This window comes from Frieseomelitta varia, unplaced genomic scaffold (assembly GCF_011392965.1).
Source record: "Frieseomelitta varia isolate USP_RPSP 00005682 unplaced genomic scaffold, Fvar_1.2 scaffold_342, whole genome shotgun sequence".
In the NCBI taxonomy this organism is placed as follows: domain Eukaryota; kingdom Metazoa; phylum Arthropoda; class Insecta; order Hymenoptera; family Apidae; genus Frieseomelitta; species Frieseomelitta varia.
In genome coordinates this window covers 136,203-162,682 of record NW_025110082.1, presented here as the reverse complement: position 1 = coordinate 162,682, position 26,480 = coordinate 136,203, and the positions used below count along the sequence as shown (strand labels likewise).

General features: G+C 37.6%; 2 protein-coding genes and 1 long non-coding RNA gene across 10 annotated transcripts; 2 read left to right on the top strand and 1 right to left on the bottom strand.

Moving 5' to 3' along the window:
• The first annotated feature begins 168 nt into the window (after nt 1–168).
• On the top strand, nt 169–5,262 carry LOC122530455 (coiled-coil and C2 domain-containing protein 1-like). Of its 7 annotated transcripts, none has more exons than XM_043657421.1 (12): nt 169–563; nt 637–778; nt 878–990; nt 1,075–1,429; nt 1,506–1,880; nt 2,012–2,383; nt 2,486–2,856; nt 2,914–3,089; nt 3,163–3,426; nt 3,632–3,670; nt 4,020–4,110; nt 4,188–5,262. In XM_043657421.1, exons 1-12 carry the CDS (start codon nt 504–506, stop codon nt 4,305–4,307), a joined length of 2,478 nt encoding a protein of 825 aa, XP_043513356.1. In that variant the 5' UTR covers nt 169–503; the 3' UTR covers nt 4,308–5,262. The 7 variants fall into 7 exon arrangements, with proteins under 7 accessions (XP_043513356.1, XP_043513358.1, XP_043513360.1 ...); XM_043657423.1 differs by having other exon boundaries at nt 637–784; nt 1,524–1,880; XM_043657425.1 differs by having other exon boundaries at nt 170–563; nt 637–784; nt 1,551–1,880.
• A 5,494-nt stretch (nt 5,263–10,756) lies between these two features.
• Nucleotides 10,757–12,581, bottom strand: LOC122530459. Its single transcript, XR_006306999.1, has 3 exons — nt 12,433–12,581; nt 11,232–11,714; nt 10,757–11,082 (listed from the first exon to the last, which is right to left on the bottom strand). It is a non-coding gene; the product is annotated as an uncharacterized LOC122530459 (long non-coding RNA).
• Nucleotides 12,582–16,883: 4,302 nt separating this feature from the next.
• LOC122530424 (zinc finger protein squeeze-like) lies at nt 16,884–26,480 on the top strand. 2 transcript variants are annotated; one of them, XM_043657354.1, is made up of 5 exons: nt 16,884–18,719; nt 20,901–21,438; nt 22,751–23,070; nt 24,532–25,063; nt 26,047–26,480. In XM_043657354.1, the coding sequence occupies exons 1-4, from the start codon at nt 18,639–18,641 to the stop codon at nt 24,985–24,987; spliced, it is 1,395 nt and encodes a 464-aa protein (XP_043513289.1). In that variant the 5' UTR covers nt 16,884–18,638; the 3' UTR covers nt 24,988–25,063; nt 26,047–26,480. The 2 variants fall into 2 exon arrangements, with proteins under 2 accessions (XP_043513289.1, XP_043513290.1); XM_043657355.1 differs by having other exon boundaries at nt 16,890–18,719; nt 22,751–23,061.

Genomic DNA, 26,480 nt, shown 5'->3' with positions numbered 1-26,480 from the left:
TCATTGTTAAGTTATCTTCTGGAACAAAAAGTGAAAGATATACACCACAAAGTATATTATAAAATATTATATCATAGTCTTTGAAGTAAGTGAAACTTGATACATTTAATATATTTAAAGAAATTGATACATTTTCTATATAATTTTTCGATGTGAAGTCTTTTAGATGGATGTTTAGAATAATTCCTTAAACAAATTGTAGTTCTAGAAGCAATGTTTGTCATTTGAACTACATGTGTAAATATAAATTTATCCACGTATATGTATTTGAGATATCAAAATCGTTTGTACTACTGAGAAATATATATATTTGCGTCATGCGTGAATATTGAAATGATAGTAATGTAGCTTCTGTGAATTGTATGATTATGATGGATGACGCACGCTAGTATAGAACATTGTTTTACTACAGCGATACGCTTTGTACTTGTAATGTGTTTTAGTCGTTTAAGTGCTATTTTATTAATTTTGAAGACTTGATAGCGTGTATTACGTGAAATAATATGTTTAGAAAGAAAGAAAATACAAAACGACAGACAAGACCTGCTGGTAGTCTTGCACAGGTAGTATCTCGTTATATTTATAACCTTATTTTTCGTTTGGTTATATTCTGTTAAATACAATGTTCTTTAACAGTATGGAATTTTCGACGTGCCAGAGACTTTAGATGACACAGGTAATAATTTTATGAATGATAATGATGATGATGATGATGATGATGACTTAGAAGCTGAATTAGCAGCTTTAACTGCTGGTGATGACAATGAAAAATCTAGACGTACTGGTAAGTAAACATTATTCATACGTTTACTATTAATTAACCATATAATTGAGTATATTCTGAGAACAATTATAATGTGTTTCAACATTTCTATAGCTTCTCGTAAACCAGTTTCTAAAGAAAATTTAGATGCAATGGTAGCTGAAAGCATGAGAGATATTAATCTTGAAGAAGAGATGTCCGATGGAGATGATGATCCAGAATTATTGGTATAGATTTTATTGTTTATTTTCTTAATTTTAATAATGATATAATTATATTAATATCACTTTTAATATTTTACATAATGTTAGAGTGAACTTAAGATGATCACAGGTGAGGAAACTTCTGAATCTGTGTCTCCAGACAAAGAGGGGAATTTAGTAGCTGAAAGTACGGAACAACCTGAAACGCAAAATGATAATGAAAATATAATTAAATTGTTACGAGAAAGATTACAACTTTATGAAATTGCCGAAAAAAAGGCAAAAGAAACAAGTGAATTAAGCCGAGCAAGAAGGTTTAATAGGGGTATTAAAACACTTAAAGAATTATTGAGTAATGCTCAGGCTGGAAAATTTATTAATGAAAGTGATATACCACCGGAATTACCACCACAGGCTACTGCTGAAACAACTGCAGAAGTACCTAGTAAAACAGAATCTACAGGTATTCTATAGTACAGATAGTGTTCCTTGTTTTGTAATGAATAGCTTTTCCAATCATATAATATTGTGTTTTTTAATAGAAACTAACAATACAGTTGTGACTGATACTACTACTTCCATAGAAAATAATACTGTTGAAGAGCCTGCTCCAACAAAAAGTATAGATGAAGAAGCATTAAAATTATTGAAAGATAGACAGCAAGAATATAAAGTAGCGGCAATAGCATGGAAAAGAGCTGGTAACATGAAAGAGGCTCTCCAATATCTAAATATAGCAAAACATTTTGATATAGTTATCACAGCAGTAAATGCGGGAGAAACGGTTGATTTATCAGATATGCCAGCTTCTCCAAATCTACCTGGATCAAGTACTGCTACACCATCAAGTGAGAAACCAGAAAAGACAGAAAGTGAAACACAGGGAAAATCTTCCACAGACTCTACCTTAGCAGGTAAATTTTGATAGTTATTTAATAATTTATTTTGCACATGTAATATTACAAAAATGACATTAAATAGACGAAATGAATTAAATTTGTTAAAAATTATTTATACTTTTAATCTTGATTTATTGGAAAAACAGAAGTAAAACCACCAAGTTCAGAAAATTTGGGGACTGCTTTGAAAGAACGTCTTGAGGCATGTAAAAAGATAAAAACAACTGCAGAAAATGAAGGAAACTCGTCTAAAGCTCGTAGATACGGCCGCATATGCAAACAATTCGAAGATGCTATTAAATTACATGCTCGTGGAAAACCTGTTCCTATAGATGAGTTACCTACTATACCTGGTTTCGAACCCCTTTCAGTTCCTTCACAATCTGTACCAGATCCACCTGTAGAAAAAAACGAAACACCGTCAGATTCAATACTGCCAACTCAAGAATCCAAGTCGCCTGAAGATAAACTTTCTTCAGATTCCAAAGCTCCTGTCCCTCCGCCGAGAGCACAAACAGGTACCTGTGGGAATTTTATGACTTACTTAGTAATTTATTACTATCAAAATAATTCATGTATGTTTTAAATAATAGGAAGTTAATGTATGTTTTAAATGATAGGAAAGAAACAAAATCAAAAGACGTCGCGTGCGGAAAAACAACTAGCTCTATTGCAGCATCGTCAGCATGAATTAAAACAGGCTGCTCTTAACGCAAAGAAAGAGGGAGATATAGAATTAGCCCGTACTTTTTTACGACAAGCAAAAGGACTAGATCAATTGATTGAAGCTAGTAAAGCTGGCTTACCAGTTGACATGAATTCTATACCATTATCTCCACGAGCAAAAACTGAACTCAATGCGAATAGTATAATAGGTCTATTGGACGATAGTTTTACAGTAATTGATACCGAAGATTGTTCCGAAAAAGTAACTGGAACGGACGAAGAAATTTATGAGAATCTTGAGTCACAATTAATGAAACAAATTAAGGTAAGCTAATTATTTATTTTATAAATTTGTATTATAAATTATACAATTTTATTATAGTGGTGTTTATGTACGAGAGATCATTGTAAAGCATTAGGAGATGTATCTGGATATAATAAATGGGAACGTCTTGCACTGAATTACAAACGAGATTTAGATATGCTAATAGTTCGAAAACGTGATGCACTGTCACCGCCACAACATCATTATGAAATAAGAACTCATACTATAGTTCAGTTAGTATAATAATATTTTCTACTACTTAATAGAATTATTACATTGTAATTAAATAACTATTTTGTTTTACAGGAGTTGTACAGATTTGAGTGATAGTGACATAGAAATTTCAATAATTAGGGGAGTGAACTATTCGAAAGATGCAGATACTTATGTCATATTCGAATTTCCTTATCCTTCAGATAGTCCTCCGTCAGATAGAACGAGTACCATTAAAGGAGCATGTAATCCAGAATATGATGCAGTATTTTCATTAAGTGGAATAGATCGCTCGTCAAGGCAATGTCAACGAGCGTTCAAAAGACATGCATTAAAATGTCAAGTTTGGGCTAAGGGGTAATGAAAAAAGCGATATAATATATAACTTACTTCATAGTTTTATAACAATTTTTATGTGTATAGTCAATATTTGTATTTATACAAATATTGTAATTTTCCAATTAGAAACCTTGATAATAATATTATGATGCTATAGTATGATGCTATATATAATTGATATATAATATTAAAAATAATAAATAGATTAGTACGTTGCTTACAGATGCTCGCTGAATTCCATCCTGTGTTGCACTAACCCAAGGTATGAAAATTTTGTACTTTTGCAAAGCAGCAAGCTTCTAAATTATGAACCAGAAATAATGCACCATTGCTTTATTTTCTTTTTTCTTTTCAAAAAATTATAAATCTAACGCATCATTCAGCAAATATTTAAAATAACAGAAATATAAATTAATTAGAAATGTTCTGATTGTATTAAAATTAATTGATGTTATAAAATATCGTATTTGTCTGATGCTTATATTGTACGAGCAGGCTGTAACAACGTAAATCTTGTATTTATAAATATTGTAGTTTTAAATTGTATATTGTACTAAATATTCATATGTTTTTTCACTCTGAATATAATCTATATTTTTTTTATTTTGCAGAGGGTTTTTTAGAAGTGACAGTCTTTTGGGTACAGTGACAGTGAAATTACAACCCTTAGAAACTCAATGTGAACTTCATGATTCGTTTCCGGTAAATAGATCATTTGTCAAGTATTATTATTTTTTATACGAGTATTTTCATATTAAAGAAATACTGTATTATTATAGTTGATGGATGGAAGAAAGCCAACGGGTGGAAAACTCGAGTTAAAAATACGATTGAGAAATCCGATTCTTACAAAACAGATAGAAAACATTACAGATAAGTGGCTTATTATTGATTATTGATATAATATGGAATTGGAATTTTAAATTTACTTTGCTAATGATCGCACCGTTGAGGCCTTGGAAACATACTAATATGATGTGATAGAAATCTGATTATGTGTATTTTGCTTTATCAATAGCTTTAATCAAGTCGATACGAATATATGAATATACAAAACAATTTATATAACATAATATGAATGTTCAGCCATTAAAGAAATATATACGAGTTTCTGCATATATGTACGGAAGCACAATTCAATATGTATGTAAATATTCTGCATAGTATGCAGAAAACGCAAACATCGTATATGATTAGGTTGATGACTATTTTTCAAATTGAAATATATTTAAAAAACCGATGTATTCTTCCTCTTTGTTTGTATATTTTAGTTATGGTTAGTGACAGGACGTAGTACAAAATAATTTAAATGAATTTCTACGAACAATTTTAAAAATATAATTTTTTAATCGTTCATTCTTTAAATAAAGAAACTGAAAGTTATATTTTAAATACGCAAGTAAGCTACTCTTTGGAAGGAGTATGTGATTATTAATATATACAGAGGCTTACCATATCGTGGAGCTATTAATTTTAAACTAATTTAGAATTCAAATATTGTTAAAAGGGAATGTAATTAAACGATTAAACCTTTAAGTATAACTAAATTTAATTAGCATGCACGTAAGGGACTATTGGTTGTACATACCGAACAATTTAAACGTGGAGAAGGAACGATTGCGGACTGAAGCTGAATCCACATTTCCAGAGAACAATACAGCAGGTGAACCCCACTAACAAACTATTGTCTGATAATCGTTCAACTCAGTCTCCTCCCAGTTCGTCACCCTACTGTTTCTCGTCCACGTGATTCTAACCACCAGAAATCCTTGTAAATTATGTATTTATGAAATATTTATTCATGGTAATATAGAAACAAATAATCGATCTAATAAAACAAGCATACAGCTTTAATATGACGGAGTCATATTTTATAAATAACGTTATTCCATTATATTTTTAAATCTTATAATTTTAATGCAGTTATCGATACGATACGCGTACATATGATTGCAAAAAATTGCGAAATTAAAGTATACAACAAAATGAATATCTTAAAACAATTATAGAACTTTTTACCATCAGCAAAAATCCTTTTCTGCGTGAACCTCTATTCATTTTATTTATTACATTTCTCTTCACAACACGCGATTGAAATTAAATATTTCACGCTCGAGTTTCTCGGAAAACTCGATAGAAAAAAGTCAGTTCCCGCTTCTTCCGAAACGATCTTTACAAGTCTTGTCGATCTTTTGTTTCTCCACATACGCAAGGGTCAGAGTGCGGTACAAAAAGAGTTCTCGAAAAGATTGGTACACAAAAGCGACCGACACCCACCGTGTCGACCACTAGTGTGTCTAGTGGTCCCCGAAAAACTATATAGCTCGGCTATGTCGTCGCTCGATTTCCATCGGCTGGGCACAAAAGTCTTCCCCGCGGCGCCGCGTATCGATCTCGCTATTGGAAAACAATGGGATTTATTTGCCAATTAGACAATTAGGTCGGCTGAAAGGGCGCAGGGTAGCGCCGGCAACCGAAACTTCGGCGCACCGCGAATCTGGATTACACGGTCCAGTGCAGAGTGTTTGGCGAGCATATACATACCGCGGTTAATGTTGACCTTTCGGCCTCCGCCAGCGGGATTCTGCGTGCAAATTAACGATGTTTGTTCTCAACCCTTTGGCCTGCCTTGATTCACCAATCTCGTTGCCCTGCCCTATCTGATCGTTAGCTACGCTAGTTCTTCTGTGCGCGATTTAATTTTAACCTTTGAACGTTCGCAAAATTTTGGGTAGATGGTGATGTACGGACTGACACGTCAGTATACGATAATATAAATTTTTTTACGTTGGACTTCACTCAGAATTATATATCGTTTCTACGTGACAGAGGATATAGATACACACTAATTAATATTATTTATTATAATCCTTCCAATTTACAATGTGTATCTCTTTACATCTTTCTTTCTTACTTTCTATAACTCTATAACTAATTCTTAATGTCTACATCTTATGGAACTAATTTATTCTGTGCTCTATCGTACAATCTTATAATCTTACCCTTCTACACTTTGGTGCCCTTACAAATCTTCTTGTAGTCTTCTTGTAGGTGACTGAAAGTAAAAAAAGTAAAAAAAAATTATCTTCTACTTCTAATATTGCCTTTTCTTTGGTTTTGTTTTGCTGCTTCTTTTCTTTTTTTTTATTTTTCTATTCCTCCCATCCCTTCTAACACTCTCCCCTCTACCACACGTACAATTGATAATAATAGTGGAATATTTAATATCTTCATATATTATTTCGAAATCCTTTCATTACATTTCACTTGGATCTTTGAGAACGAAACCGCTTTCCTCCAATTTCTTGCAGAAGAATATACATAAAAGATAACATACGTATAAAAATGATTACTATCATTGCTAAACCGAAGGCTGTAAATACACAAGTATGTAAATCAGTTATCTGCAGACAGCGATTTCAGCTGGATCACGAAGTTTAGCCACGCCTTCGTGTTCGTTTCGGCGCTACACGTGCTCGTCGTCGACGGCTTCTTCTTTTTCGAAATCGTTTCCCGCAGATAGAGTCCGGTTACGCGGTTTCTGCTTATTCGGCAGATGACCGGACGTGACGTCACTGGAACCATGCGAGTGTTGATTGCAGATGCTAGATGCGACCCGACACCCGGCTTCTTTTGCCTTCCTTCGCCTTCCTTCTCCGCGCGAATCCACCTCGCGAATCACGCCGCGGTTTCGCGTTACGTGACGCTTCGGTTTGGTCGTCTTTCGTGTCAAAATCTACGACGTATAAACTTTCTATAGGCATCACTTCCGACGCTAAACCAACTGAAATAACCTTGTTGCCAACTGGAAGTCCCAATAGAATTCTATCGTCAGGCTTGACTATCGCTATCGCGATGTGAAAATTGCGAGATAAAGTTCCATTTTTAATTGTCATCCTCGTATAATTTTTTACTCCCCGTAGAAAAAGGCGAAATAAAACGAAGAAAGCTTCCTGGTAATTGGCTTCAATGAACGGCGCTCGCTCTTAATTACCCTTCGAAAAGAAAAAAAAAAAAAAAAAGAAGACGAGTCTTTTAAAACCACTTTATCGAAATCACGACGATACACACGACTAAACAGAGTTGCGCTTGATATCCTTCGCTGTAAAAATACTTTCCACGTGTTGACCTTGATTAGCTACTTTATTGCTATCTTTTCACGCGATGAAAAGTTCCTCGGCTATCAAGTTCAAAAATAACGGGGGCCGTTATCGCGATGCATGTGGTGGAGAGAAAAGAAAAAGAAAAAAAAAAGGAAAAGAAATCAAATCGGCAATGTTACGTAGACGATCGCGGTCGGTGAAGTACGAAGGTCGCCGTTTTGAAGTCAAGGCGACGAGGCATCTCGCCGGCGCGGTTTGTGCGATGCAACGCGATCAGTGTACTCACGTACAATTTCGTGGTCAGCAAACGAGGACGAGAAGCGAAGCGCGATGAATCGGTTTATTAATAAGACTCTACCTGGAACGGGCGAACAGTTTCGAGAAGCACCGAGCTGTGCAAGTGACTTCTTCGTCGTCGTCTTTGGTTTGTGCAGATCGTACAGGTATCTTGTACAGGATGTCGTTACAATCTTTCCTCGTTGTCCGACATGCTGCGATATCTCACGAACGACGACGGTACACGAAGACGCCATTTAATGGCCATATTGCAATTACAGATTATGAAATGGTTGTGAATTATTAAGGTATTTTACTCTTACGTCTTTAAATGTCTCATTACGTGTAACATACATTCTAACGCTAATGTTTATTTTCTATAAAAATCTTTCTCTTTCTCTTTCTCTTTCGATTATATAATTCGTATGTATTCTCTTCGTCGAACTCGATACGATTAAAATGAAAATTGTAAGATTGTCGACAGAAAATTAACATCGCAATCAGTCTCCCTTAGGAGGAAAACAGAGTGAGGATCAACGAATTAAGAAATATTGATGGAGTGAATCAGACGAATCAATGTTTACTTATCTCGAAAGAATCGCGAGGAGATAAAAGGTAGAAAAAGTGCTAGCAATAGGGGAGATATTGGCTATTAAATTTAATAGCCGAGGAAGAGAAACGATTGTTCTTCTGCTCTCTCCTTCGTCCACTTCCTCCCCTCCCCCCGACTTTGCTAAAACAATAAAAACTTGCCATTAATAACGTCGTGGTGACAAATATGACGGAACTTCCGACGTGGCCCGGAAGTCGCTAAATGTGCCAGCAGTTAGTTTCATTCCCCTTCGCAAACCTCCGATCGCCGCTTCTTCGCTTCAACCGGGCGTCGATAAATTTGTTTTATATCGTCTCTTCAAGAGATTATAAGATCAAGAACGATACGATCTTTTCTATATTATCCACTTGATTCAACTGGATAATAAATTTCAGTGATAAATCACTCGCGCATCTATAAAAAAAAAAAAGATACATAAATACGCGTGTAAATAATATTCTCTATAAAAAGAGTTTCATGGCAAAAGTTCTATACATTCGATACGTTTCTGTCCCCTCTTTCTCTCTCTCTCTCTCTCTCTCTCTTTCTCTGCATCTGAAGAGCGACTTATCGCTCGTGAAACGGAACATTATGTTTTTAATCACGGCGACACAAATACCGCGATTCGATTGTTCCCCAAGCCGATACACAGCGATGATCCGAGAATAATTGAGGCACGAATGGCAAACAGATCTGCATCCTAACTGCTGGATGCTGGGCTACTGCTGTACCTTTCCCCCCCGCCCCCCTTTCTCCTCCTTTTTCCCCAACCCCACGCTCTATGACCGTGGCACGATCTCTACTTCATTGTCATCTGTCATGGCGCCGCGAACAAATGAGTGTCTCAACAGCCGGCAGACAAATGACTCCAAGGATTATCCGGCGAATGTTCTTCGTCTTTATCTCTCTCCCTCTCTCCTCGTTTCTCTTTTGAACTTCCTTCCTCCTTCACCCTTCTCAATTCCAGTCTTTCCTCTCTTTTTTTTCATCGTGATTCTCTCCTTTTTATCGCCACTATTATTTCTTCCTTTCTTTCTCTGTACCAGTGTCTCCCAACCATTTTGTAATAACGAAATATGCAACCTGCGACCAATCAAGGGGAAAAAATTACGTAGACATCTTCTCGCAGCATTCTACAAAATCCAAGTGGAGTAACAGTTAAATGTAACGAGGCGCAAGTTATCAATATTTACTAATAAATATCTCTTTTTTCATAACAGTAAGAAATTTCGAAGGAAAAGAAAATGTACCGATCAAGAATCGATCGTGCAAAGATTATACATTTTTAACAAAAGTTCAAAACAGAAAAGATTCACGTATCATACGAACATAGAAAAAGCGAAGATACAAAACAGGTACTAATGTCCAGTGATCGTATATAATTATATCATATACGAATATTAATTAATATATTATATATAATAATTAATATATATTAATTGAGACAAATTCTTCAAAGACACTGATTCGTATGACAAAATCGAACTGTAATTCCATTTCCAGCGCCATTTTCATTATCCGATGAGAAAGAAACTGTACATATATAAAATAAGCTGTTTCAGAACGTAGTTCTGACGTTGTGTTTAGTATTTTAACGTTGTAATTAATGTCTTCAATTAAAAATATAGAAAATAAGAAAACACTTAGGCGATAGTTTCGGTGGTTGTTCAGGTTGGGAACCTGAATTCTACGTCTTTCTCGGTCTTTCCTTCCGTTTCATTCTTTCATCCTTTTATTTTCTACTCTCCTCGTCCTTGTCACTGATCGTTTGTTCGTTTCCCTCGTTGGTTTTCTCCTTATGAATGAATCGGGGAGGGATATATCCTCGAATACCACAACTGACTTCGCCGAACACTGCGGATCAGTTTGTTTCGCCAAGCTCGAAATAACCCGTGAGTGGGATCCCTGGATCCTTCGGGGATTGATATTAGCGTGGACTCGAGCTTCCTCGATATACAGCGGGTTTACGAAACGATTTCGTCGTTGCGGATTCTGTTGGAATTCCGCTGGATGACTGATTGCGGTGATTGAAGCCGACGACGGATAATTAAAAGTTCGATTAACGCGTTCGATTGTTTTGTAATTGAATCGCGATTGGGCGTTGGAAAACTGTTCACGCTTGTCTGCCCCGGAAAATTCGATTTTCGTCGTGTTTTAGTTGTTGCAAAATCATTGCCGCAATAAAATTATTGCGAGAATGTACCTAAACGCGTCGGCTTTTTAGTATGATCGTTGTTGATAAACGTCCTCGGTTAATGTTTTAAGATTACAGAGCTTTTTGTCGATCCTCTGATTCTGTTGGAATTTAATTGGTTAAAAATTTGTGTTCTATTTTGTTTACAATTTACTTGATTGGTTAAAAATTTGTGTCCTATTTTGTTTACAATTTACTTGATTTAAGACTATTTTGTTTACAATTTACTTGATTTAAGAAGGAATTTAATTGGTTAAAAATTTGTATTCTATTTTGTTTTACAATTTACTTGATTTAAGACAATGTTACACTGACGATGCTCGAAAATTAAACTAGATGCACATTTGTGCGATAGTTATATTTCGTTATCGAGCAGGACGTGGAGATGCATATTTGAACCTGTGTCGCTGTGTCTGACCGAGACGAGTTGTTTTCACTGTGAGGCCAATCCTATGGAATATCACTGTATTGGCATTCCGAATGTGTTTTCGAAAGCTTCGCAATTTCCTCTGAAAACAATATAAACATTCAACAATAACATAAAGGGAAGAAATAATACAACTCTACTTTCACTTTCACTGATCGCCCCTATCACGCCGAATATCAATTTTGATTCTTCAGTATTGTCATCGTATCTACTAAAAAACAACTCACTAACCACTGATCAAACTTATTGTCCGATGTCGCCATCATTCAACATTTAACATTTAATTTACAGCATACAGCTTGTGTCTCGATCATTATACACACAATGTTATTATATTTTTGGATACTGTTGTCAACGCTGACATAACTTTTGTTTCCTTTCGTAGAAATTACATCAGCCCTTAGGAGAACGTCGATCAACGATCGCGGTGTCAGAACGATTTTCGATCGAGAATTTTCAATTCGCATCGATTTATCGCATGTGTAACGTTTCCTCGTAAGAAAAAAAAGAAAGAAAAAAAAAAAAAACGTTTCTATCGACTGTAGGTGGGTTCATTGGTAGGTTGGCTTGCTGGCTGACTGGTTGGTATCGATGTGCAGGCTGGCACAAGCCGGCTATGCTGGCTCAGCACTCTCCCTCGTTTCCTCCTCTTTCCTCCACTGCCAGCCACCTTTACTCTTGCTCCTCTCTCGCAGTCTTAGCCACGGCCTCATACTGAAACGCGTTCATAAACTTAACCTCCTTAGAGCCACGGACTCGCGGCTTGATTACTTTTAATTTGCATCCGGAAAGATTAGCGCTTCAGAAGTTGTTCGCATTCCTCTGATATTGCATAATCGTATTTCCGGCTGCGTCGCAGAGGGGGAGATACGTTAAAATCGATTGATCGGTGTTTCTGATATCGAGCAGATCAGGGAATGAGAATTTAGGATAATAGAAGGATTAGGCGATGATCAGTTAATTTCTTTGAAATAGATATTTGATAAAATATCTTCTAGCTAGGAACACACATTGTGCTTCGTAGATGTTCCTCGTTGCGAAGAACAGGCATTTCAGGCTTCTCATTCTCTTTGTTTTGTCGAGACGATGCGCGCGACGTGTCGGAAATGAGAATTTATAGAGTATGCGCGCGATACAGAGCAATATCAAAATCCAACTGTTTAAAAGTCGACGCTGTAAATCTAAATATACAAATTTAATTTGAAAAGTTTTCACAATTCCCAAGTTGGCTACTGTTGATTGTACGAAGAATCATTCGGTTACAATGATTACTAAATATTACGTACAAATTACGAATTGCGTTCAATTCGTAATTTTCATCGACTCACGTTTCTATCGAAATCTATAAAACCATTTCGTATTAATCGAAGCTGAACGAAATGCCGAGAGTCGATGGTCGTCAAAAGTTCTCGAAACGCTAGTAGTATCGTACCGTTCTGCACCAGTCTCTCTCCTGGTTATACTGTTCCTTCGAGCAAAGTGATTCGCCAAAATTGAATTCGAAACTCGCGACTGGTCGAATATTCCTGCCATTCTCGCAACAACGATCTCTTATCGGACGCACTTCCGACGGTTACTTCGCCAGTGATAAACGAGAATCGCAGAACGCGACTCGAAAAGAATGAAGCGTAAAACGATAACATAGAAGTCACGATGAATAAAAAAGGAAGAAGAAGAGAAAAAGTCGAGAAGTGAGAGATACGAGGAAGTGTGTCGTCGCTCTTGCTTCATCGTTCTGTTCTGGGTTATCAATTTAACATCGATCGAATGTTTGCAGCCGTTTCGTTCGCGAAAAGAGCGCACGACGATATAATAACCTTTGCTTCCTTTAATTCCTTCTTTATTCGAGGCGTAACACCAACGCCTAACATCATTCGGGCGTCAGAGGTCAGAAAAATTAGTAGATCTTTTTTTTCTAAATTAACTCGATCTATCGGGGAGAATGTCAAATGAAAAATGATTATTAAATGCCTTAAATTTTTCTTATGTATGATAAATACGGTGTATAAATTGTATATATAGAGGAAAAAAAAAAAGAAGAAAAACGAAGTGATATCTGAAAAATGTAAATATAAATGTAAAATATGTAGATAAGCTTCAAGTCACAGTATCGCAGTTTCCTTCGAATGTCTCGTCCACTCTGACAACGAGAGTCTCCGTTTACTGAGCGAGAAGTACTTACATACATCGTGATCGGTTACGTCTGGAGAGAAAGGATAACGAAAGAAAGTTTTGGATGTATATCGGTAATTTCGAGTCGTTCGTCGAACGATTCGGAGTCCCATGGAAGATGGATAAATGGCTGAGATTGGCATTGGAGTTAAGATCAAGACCCACCGTCCGACGGATTCGTTCGAACGGAGTGAAAGTAAGAGAGAGGATGCCATAGAGAGAGAGAGAGAGAAAGAGAGAGAAAGAGAGCTGGAACTTTCATGTTTGGCTCTCGAATGCAATTGCTTGTCGTAAATCTCGCGGTAAAGTTTGTTGCGCGCCAACCGACCAAGACGTTTCACCAGATGCGATAGATCAGTCTCTTGACCTGTCGGTGTAACGGTATGATAACAGGCAAAAGAAAATCATTGTGGTGGAAACGTATGTTCGTATGTTTCGTTTCTATTTGTTTTGCTTCTCCCAGTGACACAAGCAACAATCTATTCTTGCCTGAGGATTAAGCATTAAGATTTTAAAAATATTTCGATTTAGTTGTGTCAGCATCATTCTATCGAGCATCAGCAAAGTTTCATGATTATAATTATAATGTAACTTCATTCTCTATTGCGAAAAGTTTTCGCGATACGATTGAGAACTTTTATGACAAGTAGCTGTCGTTTCACTAACACGCGCAACTGTGATCCACGGCTCTCTAAATAGAATGGAAAAGATTGTGACACGTAATATCTACACTGTCTGATACACAGTTGCAGATACATACTGGCCACATAGTTTATGGCACGGAATGGCTAAAGGTCAAAGATATAACTCGTTGGATTTTTAGAACAGATGTGCAGATCTTAATTGATGACGGAAGTAGGTCAATAATATAACTTGTTGCATTTTTACAGCCGCATGTTCACAAGCGATCGCAAAACTAATAATAGCTAACTCTCTCGAGAAAATTACTCTATCGAATTTAACGTAGGTGCCTGCTTCGTAGAATAATCGTTTCGCAGGTTACAGTGTACGATCAATCAATAATATCTATTTAAATTTTTATAAATATTCTCAGAACAGGAATTGTCACAAAGTGTCCATTGATAAAGAGCATTATCGATGGGGAATGTTACAACGATAGGCATAATAACAGCACGAAATACACGCAGATTAAGATAAAAGAAAAGTATGTACAATTTCTCGTTGCACAATCGTACAGGTGCACAGGCGTAACGATTTCACGGTATGTGTGTATCGTTCGCCACGTCGGTCACCCGGTGTGCCCACTGCCGATGGAAAATTTTGCCGGATTCATTATACTGAGAAATCGCGAGTATGGGGCAAATGACGAGGATGGAACGAAAAAAAAAAAAAAGGAAACGGCAGGCGGAGAGTATCGAAGTGCAGCGTCGACGAATTCCTGCGCTCAACAAAATGGCCAATCCTATCGTCGTCGTCCTCGCCCCGTTCTATTCCGGGTCTTTGCGACACTTGCCGTCTAGACCAACAAAATTCTGTCTGTCTTGTCACCTTGGCCCGCTAGGTTAAAGCTTCCGGATAGACCTTAAAGCTTCCTTCGTTTCTTTCTCCCTCCGTTTGCTTCCTTTTCTTGACGCTCGGCTTGATTGAAAATATGAATTCGTTATTGATGAGTCGATCACGATTATTATTATTAACAGATCGGCTGTTTGCATTCGTTCACGTGCGTTTTAGAAGATTGCACGTGCCACGCAGTGTGTACAGTCATTGGTTCAGGAGGCTCATTGCGAAACCACGGGCGATACCACGCGCAAACATTGATGATTTACACCACTTACAAGTTGAGTGATAATTAAATTAAATCCAACGACTTTCAATCGAAACAAAATCGACTAATCGCCATTTCATTAATCGCGATAACTGAAATGTAATGTCCGATCGGGTGCAAGCGGTCATTGGTAGTTCAGAAATTGCGAAATAGGTATACAGAGCGGCACGAAATCGGTATACAGAGTTTGGGTGCAACTTAAATGCAAAAAAAAAAAAAAAAAAAATAGAAAGAAAGAAATTTCAATTTCTTTTTACTAGATGGGGCGGGTATCACATTAACACGTCTGAAAGAAATACATTATATTTCGTACAAAATTATATGAAGATATCTCACGCAACGTGTTAATTAAACTTTATCATATCAAACCGCGCGTGGTACTATTCGCTGTTTAGCGTTAATAATTTTTTGAAAACATTCTTAAAATGAATAATATAATACCTGTGCAATTATCGTATAAAATAGTTAAAACTTTGGATAGTGCATCGTTGCATGTAGGTACGACGAATTTGTTTCCGAGCGCTGTGAACGGATGGAAATGAGAAATAAAGGAGAGGGGGAGAAAAAAGAAAAGGAAGCTGATAGGGGGAGACAGACAGCGAGAAGAGAGGGTGCAGCGAAGGCGCGTGAGAGAACGAAAATTTGATATTCATGAAGCATTTTAAAGTCGTGCCATCCGAGAAATGGGTATAGAATATAGACTGTTAAGTAGGGGTAGACATTTGTGGAAACCTATTTAGATGTGAATCCGTGATTTCGCGCTCTTCGTTCGCAACTTCTTTGCAATCGTTTGGACGTCGAACTTTTGCTTAGTAAAAGGAGAAAAAGGATAGGAAGAGTATTAAAACGAATTTCTTGATAATTATATATTTCTTGCAATATCATATCAAGAAATGTGAAATTCATCGTTAGGTATATCATCATCGTAATAATAATGATCACCAGTTTATAATATGCAAAATAATTTTTGGCACATGTTTGATTCATCTACTTGCATTCGACACTCGCGAGGTATAACTATAGGTGTTGTGAAATGCGTGCAAGGCAACAACAAAATATTTCGAAAATGAATATAAGGAATGTAATTCATGAAAGCATATTTATATGTCACTGAAGTGCGCTACGACATTATTTTATTTTTAAGTTCAATGAAACATGAAAGTCAATGTAAATTTTAATTTCACTTGCAGAATCTTTTCTAAATAAAAATTGAACAATTATCTACGTAAGTAATTCATATTTAAAAAGCTATCGAGTGGTACCACGTTATTCTAAATGTTAATGTAAATACATATTCTTTTTCTATTGCAGGTATTAAAACATAGAAAAATATAATACCTCCCGTACAACCATCAACGTTACAACTCTGTAAAATAACAGTAGATGTTGTTATAGTCTGTTGTTTAAATGGCCTTGAATGACCTAGTCAATTTTAATTGTTGAAAAAACGAAGAATGAACCTCGTTGTTCAACAACCTCCGTAATTATCCCTGCGAAGGTTCAAGCTGTTAGAATAAGGTCACGCATTTAATCTCGCGCCGTTTCTCTTGGAAAACCGACGCGGATCGAACTCGAACGGCGAGATTTTTCCATTCACATTCACGATCCCTGGTGGAAACTAGTCTCCGATTTCCACATTCCCTAATTCCAGTCGCGCGACCGTCAGCATATCGCTATATATAGGTATTTCGGAAGAACAATGACACAACTACAAAGGGATCACTGTCCAGGAGATGAAAAAAATTAATTTTATTCGATGATTTTGAGAACAAAGCATTATATTTTAGTTATTTTCAAGTAATATTAGTTACTTATTATTATTGCAACCAAATCTTTTATTTATTATCACAATTGTAACCAATAAATCATTATTACAATATTATACATATTTAATTGATATAGGTACTAAAAGGATTAGATACATATTCTTCTCTCTGAGAACATTGCGGATACCAGCAGATTGTGTTTCATAAAATTTCTTCCTTATATTTCAAATATAATAACTATTGTAAGAAGAATATCGTTATTTTACTTCGATGATCTGAAGTTAAAAGGGTACGGATAGTTACATTCAGGTATTAGGCAAAAAGTGCTAATTGATTTGTCAACAGGCGAGGGCAATCCGTTTGTTTCCTTTGTTTATTAACAGAGAACTGGCAATTTGCAGTTCTCTGTCATTTCTCATCCAAACGATATTTCACCGGCGTGCTGCACGTCGGTGTCGCGTAAGAACTGTCATTCTCCCGCGGAAAATCGTACTGCGGCACCGATTTCGAGGATCGTGGCCCTCGCGATAACGGGTCAACCTCTTATATATACCGAGCGGCGCTAAATTGAAATCCCGAGGAAAGAGAGCGGTACACGACGGAGATTCGGTATAGGAGACGACGGTGTATACGCGCCTGGTACGATTCTGGCACAGGTGGAAGGGTGGGGTTAAGCGGAGAGGAGCAACGCGTCCACTGAAAAATTATAATAATCACTTTAGAAATTAATGGTACCTCCGCGAAGGTACGGGAGATCCGTGCCGGGAGTGACGAGGTGGCTTGCCGATGGTGGGGGGCAAGAGAGTAGCGTGCAAATGGCGACTCTACTCCCGCCGGACCAATCGCTGCACGCGCTAGGGAATCGAGTAAACTCTTGGCCACGCCCACCCGTGACGTCACCTGTGTCCTGCGCGTAGAGCCACATCGGAACCACACTCGTCGGACCAGTCACCACTCGGACGACGTATCCACCGTTATCGCGCGTCTTCTTTTTCTCTTTTCTGCCAGATCATAGTCCGCGAGCCACGCACACGCGACAAAAAAGCCACGATACAACGGCAAACGATAGTTTCCTCTATCAAGTTCTCCGCGTGGATCTGTGAATCGTTGCTCGTCGGACGAAAATCGGAAAGGTATCTGAGGTACCGCGAATTATCGAAGGTGGTGAGTTGGTTCGGCGAGCAAAGCCATTTTTTGGCGGGAACGTCTTCTGGTGGGGTAGAGGGGGGAGGGGAGAAAGTGTGTGGGCCGATGACGGTGTTGTCAGTGGATTAACATTGCGCGAGAGACACGAAATACATACGTGGGAACGAGGCAGTGAATTTCTTCCGAATCGAAATGATAAATTGACACAGTGGTGTAATGGTGCGGTGTAACGTCTGTAGAGTTCACGAAGAGTGACTAACCTCAAAACGAGACACGCAGTGTCCTCATTGACTGGAAGTATTCGATTCTCAGTATTTTACCAACCACGTAAAGATACTATTCGTAAATTTTCTACTTTACGTCCGACTGTCTAGCTTCGTAAAGTATCATTGAACGACGCGTCGTCGAGCAAGACTCTCAATGGAGTTGTTTTAATCGCCGAGAAGGATCGTGTCGTATTCGAAAGAATAATAAGAATAACTGAACTAAGTAAGAATGGCAAGTGGACGTTAGGGTGAAAAAATCGAGGATTTTGTTTCACGTGGGGGTGTTGTTGCTCCCTGATCAAGGGGGGTGGGGGTAGCGTTTTCAAATTGTTGGGTAGAGTCGATTGAAAAGGTGGTCACGACGCAACAAACGGTGACGAGTTGTCCAGGGGGTGACGGAGGTGGTGGCGGCGGAGGTGGCGGTGGCAGCGAGAAGACGGTCCCGTATGCGGCTACAACGGGTCCGGTAGAGGAGGTGGAGGTAGAGGTCGACGAGGTTAAGATGGAAGCCGAGGAGCATCTCGCCAGAGAATACGTACAGGAGTTTGTTCTCGATCATCTCGATCCCGCCGTCAAACGAGAGGTTAGTCGTTGATACGTTTCACTTGGAACATTCATTACTCCAGTTATTAGGCTTTATTCGTCAGATTTACGTGGATCGTTTGTTGCCTCGCGAGTGTCTACGCGCTACATTTAGAAAAATTTTCGAAGTGCAGAGAATTTACACGAAATCGATTTATACGAATTTAATTTCGTTGTTCGCGAAAATACGCGATTGCATGAACATTCACGGCCAATAAGATTGCGATCGTCAATCCATCACTTACCGTTCGTTCTGTGCATATTTTAGTGATAAGATTAATTCAATTAGACACGCATAGTAACAAGTAACAGCTGCGAAAGTTACTTTTTATATAGCAGATAGATATCATATCGCTTTATTTTTCAAATAGAAACACTTAAGAATGAATTAACACGTATCTTGACTTTTTTTCCATTCGAAGTATCTACACTTCGCATAAATGCAGAACACGTGTAGCGATATTGAAAAATAGTTTTTTTTTTTCTGTTGCAAGTCCGAGATGACGTAGTTTCGTATCGCTGTTCCAAGGAACTTATTGAAATTAAGTTTTTTTCTAACACATCATTCTCTATCTAACTTAATTATATTGATAATTGGAAAATAATTTTCATCGCGAATGTCTGTCAAATCGTTGAATCTCTACGTTGGCGAGTGTTCATTGAGAAAGTGTTCATTCGTAATTTGATTGATATTTTTTGTTTCCTTTTTTTCTGTCTCTTTTCGGTGAACACGAAGTAATTCATTTACCACTGAGAATTTTGTTCAGTGACGTTGACGTCGTATGTATAAATAGAGTTACGTGCGTCATTTTATATTATATAAGCTTGAAATTATTTATATGTACATTTATTTATATGTATATTTATGTAAAGGGAAACACGAAACATATTTCCATATAAGCACTGGACGATATATACTAAATTCTTTGAATTTATTTATTCTGATAATTCAGATGTTCATCGAATGATATAGCTTGTTTCTGCAATTTGTTTCAAGAACTCGTTGTTTTTCTAATTACTGTAATAATTTGCACGTGTGTATTACTGGAAAAAGAGATCTGCAAAGAAAAGATTCGTAAAGAAATCGGAAGGTGTATTATTAAGGAATATTCGTTGCACGAAATTTTAGATCGCCTATGTTCGAAGAATTACGTAACTCCCCTGTTATTTAGTGTTACTGTTAATGGATACTTAAACCAATCACATTTCTATAAGCATCATACGTAATAATCAAAACATTATGTAATATGATCTGTCTATTTTCGAGAGATGTCAATAATCATAGATAAAATTCAGCTGCATGTAATTTCTTAATTATTATGTTATAATAATATGTGCATTGAATTGAATAATATTTAATATTATTCCATGCACCTTTTTTTTTAACAATTATTGGTTCCATTGTCTCAGATTTATAAGAATCAATTAAAAATTTCAAAACTTCTTAGAATCGTACTGTCACAATTTCCCCAATTAAAGTATACTAATGTTAAAGAATTATTTAAGTGGAATAAAGTATTTTTCACCCTTTTTAAATGCTAGGTTTATGTTCCTAATTCCTAATTTTCATATCACTCTATCTAAATTTAAACAAATATAGAAAAGTTGTGTAAAGAATATTCTAGCTCAGAAATGAAGCGTCGTCATTATAAAATTTTTAACATTCAGGTTCATACCACTTATAGCAAATATTTTCTTCGACGGTCGATAATCGATAATGAAAAATCTAATGTTTAAAATTCAGCTTCAAATAGATATTTAAGTTCTCTACGAGGATGTAACGATTTTACTCATCGAATGAAAACTTTGTCCGACTAATGTCAACAATCTCGGTTCTAGTTATCGTAATCCGGTCGTGTGTGTGTGTGTGTGTGTGTGTGTTATTGCATTTTTAGAAATTATTTTGTTGTTTACTCAAGTAATCTTTACATAATATAATACTTCTTGGCTGAAGTTCTACCAAATAGGATTATTCGAGTCGCTTTCTCGTTTTTCTCTTCCCTCGATTGTATCAATTGCGTTGTCTGGTAAACAGGCAAATCATTGATCATCCTATGCAAAGTTCAAGGTATTGAGACTTGAACGATTCTCGTTATCTGTTCTCGTTAAGTAAGTACGAAACTCTTGATATTTAGGAAAGATATATATAAATTAACCATTTGTCGTTGTTTGTTCCGTCCAGGTAAGAATTAGCTCACCGATGATGGTGAACGGCAGTGTGGTGCAGTTACCTGGTCAGGGTCTGCAAGCGCAAGGTCTGGCCCTGGCGCCTCTGACGCCGCCGGCGCACGAGCTTGAGCAACCCCATCCGCTTTACGGACAGCCGCACATTCAGGTGCAGCACGGCGTCCTGGTGAAGGCGCCGCCGGGTGCAGCGTCTCATCTGACCACGCTTTCGCATCCTGGAACACCGCCGGACACGCCTCCGGTCTCGGCATCGCCGCCACCGTTGCAACTGCACCGGGGTGACCGCGATTCCCGCGACAGAGGCCTGTTCCTGCAACTACAGCAGCCCAACTCCATCGTGCAAGACGATATGCAAGCTGGTAGCGGTGGCATGGGCTGGTTAACGCAATCCTTGAGGCAGGAGCCGCTTGATCTCAGGCCTCATTGCCCTCAGGAGCAAACGCCGGAGCCTCATCACGAGGCCTGGCCCTCTACACCGATGCATCATCATTTCCAAGACCTGCAACACCTGCAGCGTCATACCAGACACACTGGTGAGTGCACTGGTATCTTCAGAGGGAGGGATGGGTTTTGGAACGAGGGATAGATTTTGTTTTGTTTGATCCTGTTTTCCTGGGTTTCTCTTTGGTTGTGTCTTTCGTGTAGTTGAAAAGGTTCTTAATAAGGGAGAAATTAATAAAGGAAAGAATTCATGCTGAAAAACGTTGGATATCTCTCTCCCGTGTTGAAAGTATATACTTTAATAAATATATTACGTAGGATTCTTTTTGCAAACATTTTATTCGAATTCTGGTAATTTGTAAGACAAAGCATTATATTTCAGCTAGAAAAGCTTTTTGACTGGCTTAAGCTACTGGCGCGACGATTACGGTTGTGCAAATGCACGTTGAGTATCATATAGTAGGTAAATGAAGGGAGAGAACGATTTATTTGCAATGGACTGTAACGATTTATCAAATTCCTCTCTTTCAATGATATCAACGAACTTCCTAGTCTAATGATACAGTTAATGACACACGATGACTTGATAGCACGAATTGCACAATGTGCGTGAAATGAACGTAATGAAAATTACCTTAAAGTGACGAAATTGCCCTAAACGCACATCTCCACCTGCGAATCTGTTTTTTACTAATTCGTTAGCTGGCGCTAGCGTTATTGGATTTTTTTCTTATCGATCACAAAAATATGAAACTACAGATGAATTGTGAATGTAATATTCGACAATAATTTATAGAGTACGAACCAATTGGAATAAAATGTTAGGCGGCAAAGAGGATCCTTTCAATATTAATTATCGATCGTGTCACTACTGTAAACGACGTAAATTTAATTCATGAAAAATCGGCTTTATCAATGTTAAACGTAGGGTGTTACGCATTTAAAGGCAAACTTTTTTTCACACGACACAATTTATTGAGTTAGGTTTGATAACTCGAACATTTAAAGTAGCAGATGATCGTTTCGTTTACAAAGTTAGTATTTTATGAAACGTGAGGTATTGCCTCGCGACATAAACGTGCGATCGGCGATACGAAGTGTAACATCAGTTTAACCACTTGCGCTGGCAACTGATTGCGGACCATAACGAGTGACCAAATCGTCGCTTTCTTTTCGAACTCGTCGGCATGACATCGCTGGATAGAAATTATTGAATAGTAATAAATTCACTGTTTGCTTTGCCTGTGTTTATACTTAAAATGTACTCGAAACTGAGAAAATGTTGCAATTTTGGGACAAAAAACGAGGCGCGTGGCACGTCGTTGCAGCGCAAGAGGTTAATAACGAGGAAGCCTCGTTCTTTAGAACGAAGATGAAACTCGAAGCCGGCAAATGTTGTTGTAGGTGGATATATCACGGGCCACATAGAATACTATGCGAGTGCGGGAGCAGGCGGCGGGATGCTTCCCGCGGGCGGAAGTGGAATGTCAGGGATGGAAGACAGCATGCAGAGCATGCAGATGCAAAGGCCGATGAGCGTTTGTTCAGTGAGTTCTTGCGCTGCTGGTGGCTCGACTCCGCCGCACAAAGGCAACGTTCTTTACCCGAATTGCGGGAGTAACAATCCACAGGAAGAACTCATGAACGACGAGCTGCTCATGTCGCTTTCCGTACGCGAATTGAACAAACGCCTCCATGGTTGCCCGCGGGAAGAGGTGAGTCAGGTCTTTTACATTCTTAACGACACTTTCGCATAGGTAATGCCTCGCTTTCGTTTCATTCACAATTTTTTTTTAGTTTGGCCGATCGTTTGCTCTGTGCGTTCGTAATTTTTTCGATTTTCCCCCCTTTTTTTTCCCTTTTTTCTCTTTTTTTTTTTTAAACGGTAGAATTTTGATTGTCGGAACGACACGTTACCGGAATATTATTTAATGGAAAATTTTTCTTTTTTTTTTTTATAAGAAAAACTGGAAAATGAGAATAGAAATTGTTGGATCTTTATTAAACAATTTTTTCCTTTCGTTCAACCCATTCATCGTTATGATTCTTTGTATACTGTTACAAAATTACTGTGCTTATTGTTATTAGTAATCGAATTGAAACCAAAGAGTATTCTTCTATTCTAAATTCTCCGATAAGAAACGGCTTTGTTAATTGCTTGGCTTTGTTAAACGACTGCGTGTAGATAAAGTCATTCGATTATTTAAACAACATGTGCCACGATTAATTGAAATAATCAAAGTTCTACTGTGTTTGTGTATTTCTTTACTGTGGCGTTGATACGACTTTTTTGTGCTTGTTGGTTGTAATGATAATGGATTATTTAACGATAGTGATAAAAATGAATGGACTTGAAAAGAATTTTTTGATAATATCGTAAAATTGATAGGATTTTCGTAGGTAGATAATTTTTGAGTAAAGTGAGCGTGAATTGGTATCTGTGGCTGCAGTAGAATGAACCGTTTATTAGTCAGACGCCCGAGTTATCACTGTACGTGACGGCAGTATGTTTTTATTTTTTTACAAAAACTGTTTACACAACTGTTTATCAATACTAGCGGCTATTAATACATCGTCTCTTAAAAAATTATTATTCATCCTGAGAAGTTTTCTTAATACATTTCCTCTCTGATTCGTTAGTAATAAATTTGATTCTATCTCTCTGCAGTGACTTTGGCCAGATGATTTTCGTATTATCAGACTTCTGAAATATTTTAATGTATCATATTTTTATTAAAAAAAAAACACAATCTCAAAGTAATCAGATTCGCAACAAATAAAACAAAATGATTTATCGCCGTTGACATTAAATTACTACGTTAAACATACAAATTAAATATAAAATATACAGATTAAAAAAAACTACCGACTATATTTGCGACAAGGCTTACTTTCACTTCCAGCTTAAATTTCACTTTCAGCTGCCAATTTCAATATTTCAATATATCCCTCACGCAGCAGCAAACGATATTTACAGCAGTAAACGATCGTTCATTTAATTAAAAGAAATCGTATCGACGAACGATTAAATAATAAAGAAAAATAATAAAGAAAAAAAAGAGAGAGAAAGAGAGAGAGAGAGAGACTAAGCAGACTAATACCAATTCACCTCTCGTCAAATGTGATATCCACGAGTCATTTGCCATCGAGTTGGTTGGTAAAACGGATCCTCCTGTTCTGCGAAGGTCGTGCGCCTGAAGCAGAAGCGGCGAACGTTGAAGAATCGCGGCTACGCTCAGAACTGCCGTAGCAAACGGCTGCAGCAACGTCACGACCTCGAGACGACGAACAGAAACCTGCAGAATGAACTTCAGCGAATGAAGATCGAGCTGGCTCGTATCCAGCAGGAACGTGATCTTTACAAGCAACGATGGGACATCCTGAGGACGCGGCAGAGCCATAATCATAATCACAGTCACAATCACAACCATCATCAGCAACAGGCGTCGCAGCAGCAACAGCAGCCGCAATCGCAGCCGCAACCGCCGCAGCACCAGTCGCAAAATCAACAGCAGCAGCAGCAGCAACAGCAGCAGCAACAGCCACAGCAACAACAACAGCCGCCGCCGCCGCCGCCGCCGCAGCAGCAGCAGCAACAGCAGCATCAACCAGCACCAGCGAGTCCAGAAGTTTATCTGTGACATCGACAGCGCCGAGGAGGCGCTTGCTGGACCTGAACAGAGACGTTCGTCGTGTGATCGTCAGGTTTCTCGATCGGTGAGTAACGAATATTATTTGAATATTATTTTACATTGTTACATCTGTCCTCCGATGGACGAGCAAAAGAATAATTAAACATTGGTCGAGATAATATGGATGGTTAATATAATGGTTTCACATTTAAACTATCACGTTTAATCTTGTACGTTGCACTTGTTACATCTGTCCTCCGATGGACGAGCAAAAGAATAATTAAACATTGGTCGAGATAATATAGATGGTGTATAAATGGTTTCACATTTAAAATGACTTCACATTTAATCCTGTACGTTGCTGCACTTTATACTTTGTATAATTGTTACAAGTGCATATGACGATGTGAGCTAACGAGACATGTTTCATCAACTTTCACGTGTGTTTCATTCGAATTCCATCTAATAAGTTTTAAGCGCTTTCCCGCGAGGCTGAGAATTCCGACTTATACTCCTTTGTTCGTCCACCAGGGATATAATATTATTATTGCCATAATTTTTGACGTTGATATTTTTGATCGGAAGAACGGTTTTCTATTAGTTATTTTTAACGAGATACGACCCACTTGCAGTGTATTGTTACAATTGATTTTAAATCTCCTTCATTTTTGACACTGTCTAGCAATTTAAATATCCCATGTAATTGTGTATATTTTTTCACTTATATTATGTAACGAAGTGAAGACAGTATAGAGGACTTAGAGTATTCTGCTGTGACACTTTGTCTCCTCTTGTATCTCTTGTATCTCAAAGTGATTGCTCGAATAGGATTAAAGCTGTCGTTTAAGATTTTCCATCGGATCAACTTGTAATCCCTCGCGTAAACCCTCGTATCATAACGCGTACATCGCTTATATATCTCTATACCTATATATTCACAATCTCGACTTTGAAAAAACTGAAACGAGATAAAAATAATTGAAGAAACATTTTATAATGAAACAAATGTTTTCGTTCGGGGAAGGTAGACACCGTAACGATGATCTTTTTCCAAAACTTTGTTCACAGTGACATACCTGTGCGCATGGGGTTGGAAAAATAAAAACGAATCAAGACGAGCGACCGGGTATATCCTTCGAGAAGCATTTCTCTCCCATTTTTTTCTTTTTAATCGAGACGCGACAAGCGTCTTTCGAGCGCATCCTTAAGCTCGTCCACCTGTATATAGCGTTCAGTTCTCCTTTTTTTCCTTTTTTTTTTTTTTTGTTCCCTTACGTTGTGTACAGCTTTGTTGAACCACGGCAGAAAAGGAGAATCTTGACTGGTCGAAACCAACTCTGTAAATCGTGTATGGAGTTACCAACGCAACTAAGGTGTCATTAGATTAAAGGTAATTAGTTTTATTCTCATAGGTATATATGAATATATTGCTCGTGGCTGGACGTGTCCTTTGCCAAATGTTGTACCGAAGAAGAAAAAAAAAAAAAAAAAAAAAAAAAAAA

Excerpts from the sequence above, each read along its gene's own strand:
- LOC122530455 (XM_043657419.1), top strand. The coding sequence starts at position 504 with ATGTTTAGAAAGAAAGAAAATACAAAACGACAGACAAGACCTGCTGGT. Across the intron at positions 1,881-2,011 it reads CACAGACTCTACCTTAGCAG|AAGTAAAACCACCAAGTTCA; the intron begins GTAAATTTTGAT and ends TTGGAAAAACAG. Across the intron at positions 2,384-2,485 it reads TCCGCCGAGAGCACAAACAG|GAAAGAAACAAAATCAAAAG; the intron begins GTACCTGTGGGA and ends TTTAAATGATAG.
- LOC122530424 (XM_043657354.1), top strand. The coding sequence starts at position 18,639 with ATGGAAGCCGAGGAGCATCTCGCCAGAGAATACGTACAGGAGTTTGTT. Across the intron at positions 18,720-20,900 it reads ATCCCGCCGTCAAACGAGAG|GTAAGAATTAGCTCACCGAT; the intron begins GTTAGTCGTTGA and ends TGTTCCGTCCAG. Across the intron at positions 21,439-22,750 it reads GCGTCATACCAGACACACTG|GTGGATATATCACGGGCCAC; the intron begins GTGAGTGCACTG and ends ATGTTGTTGTAG.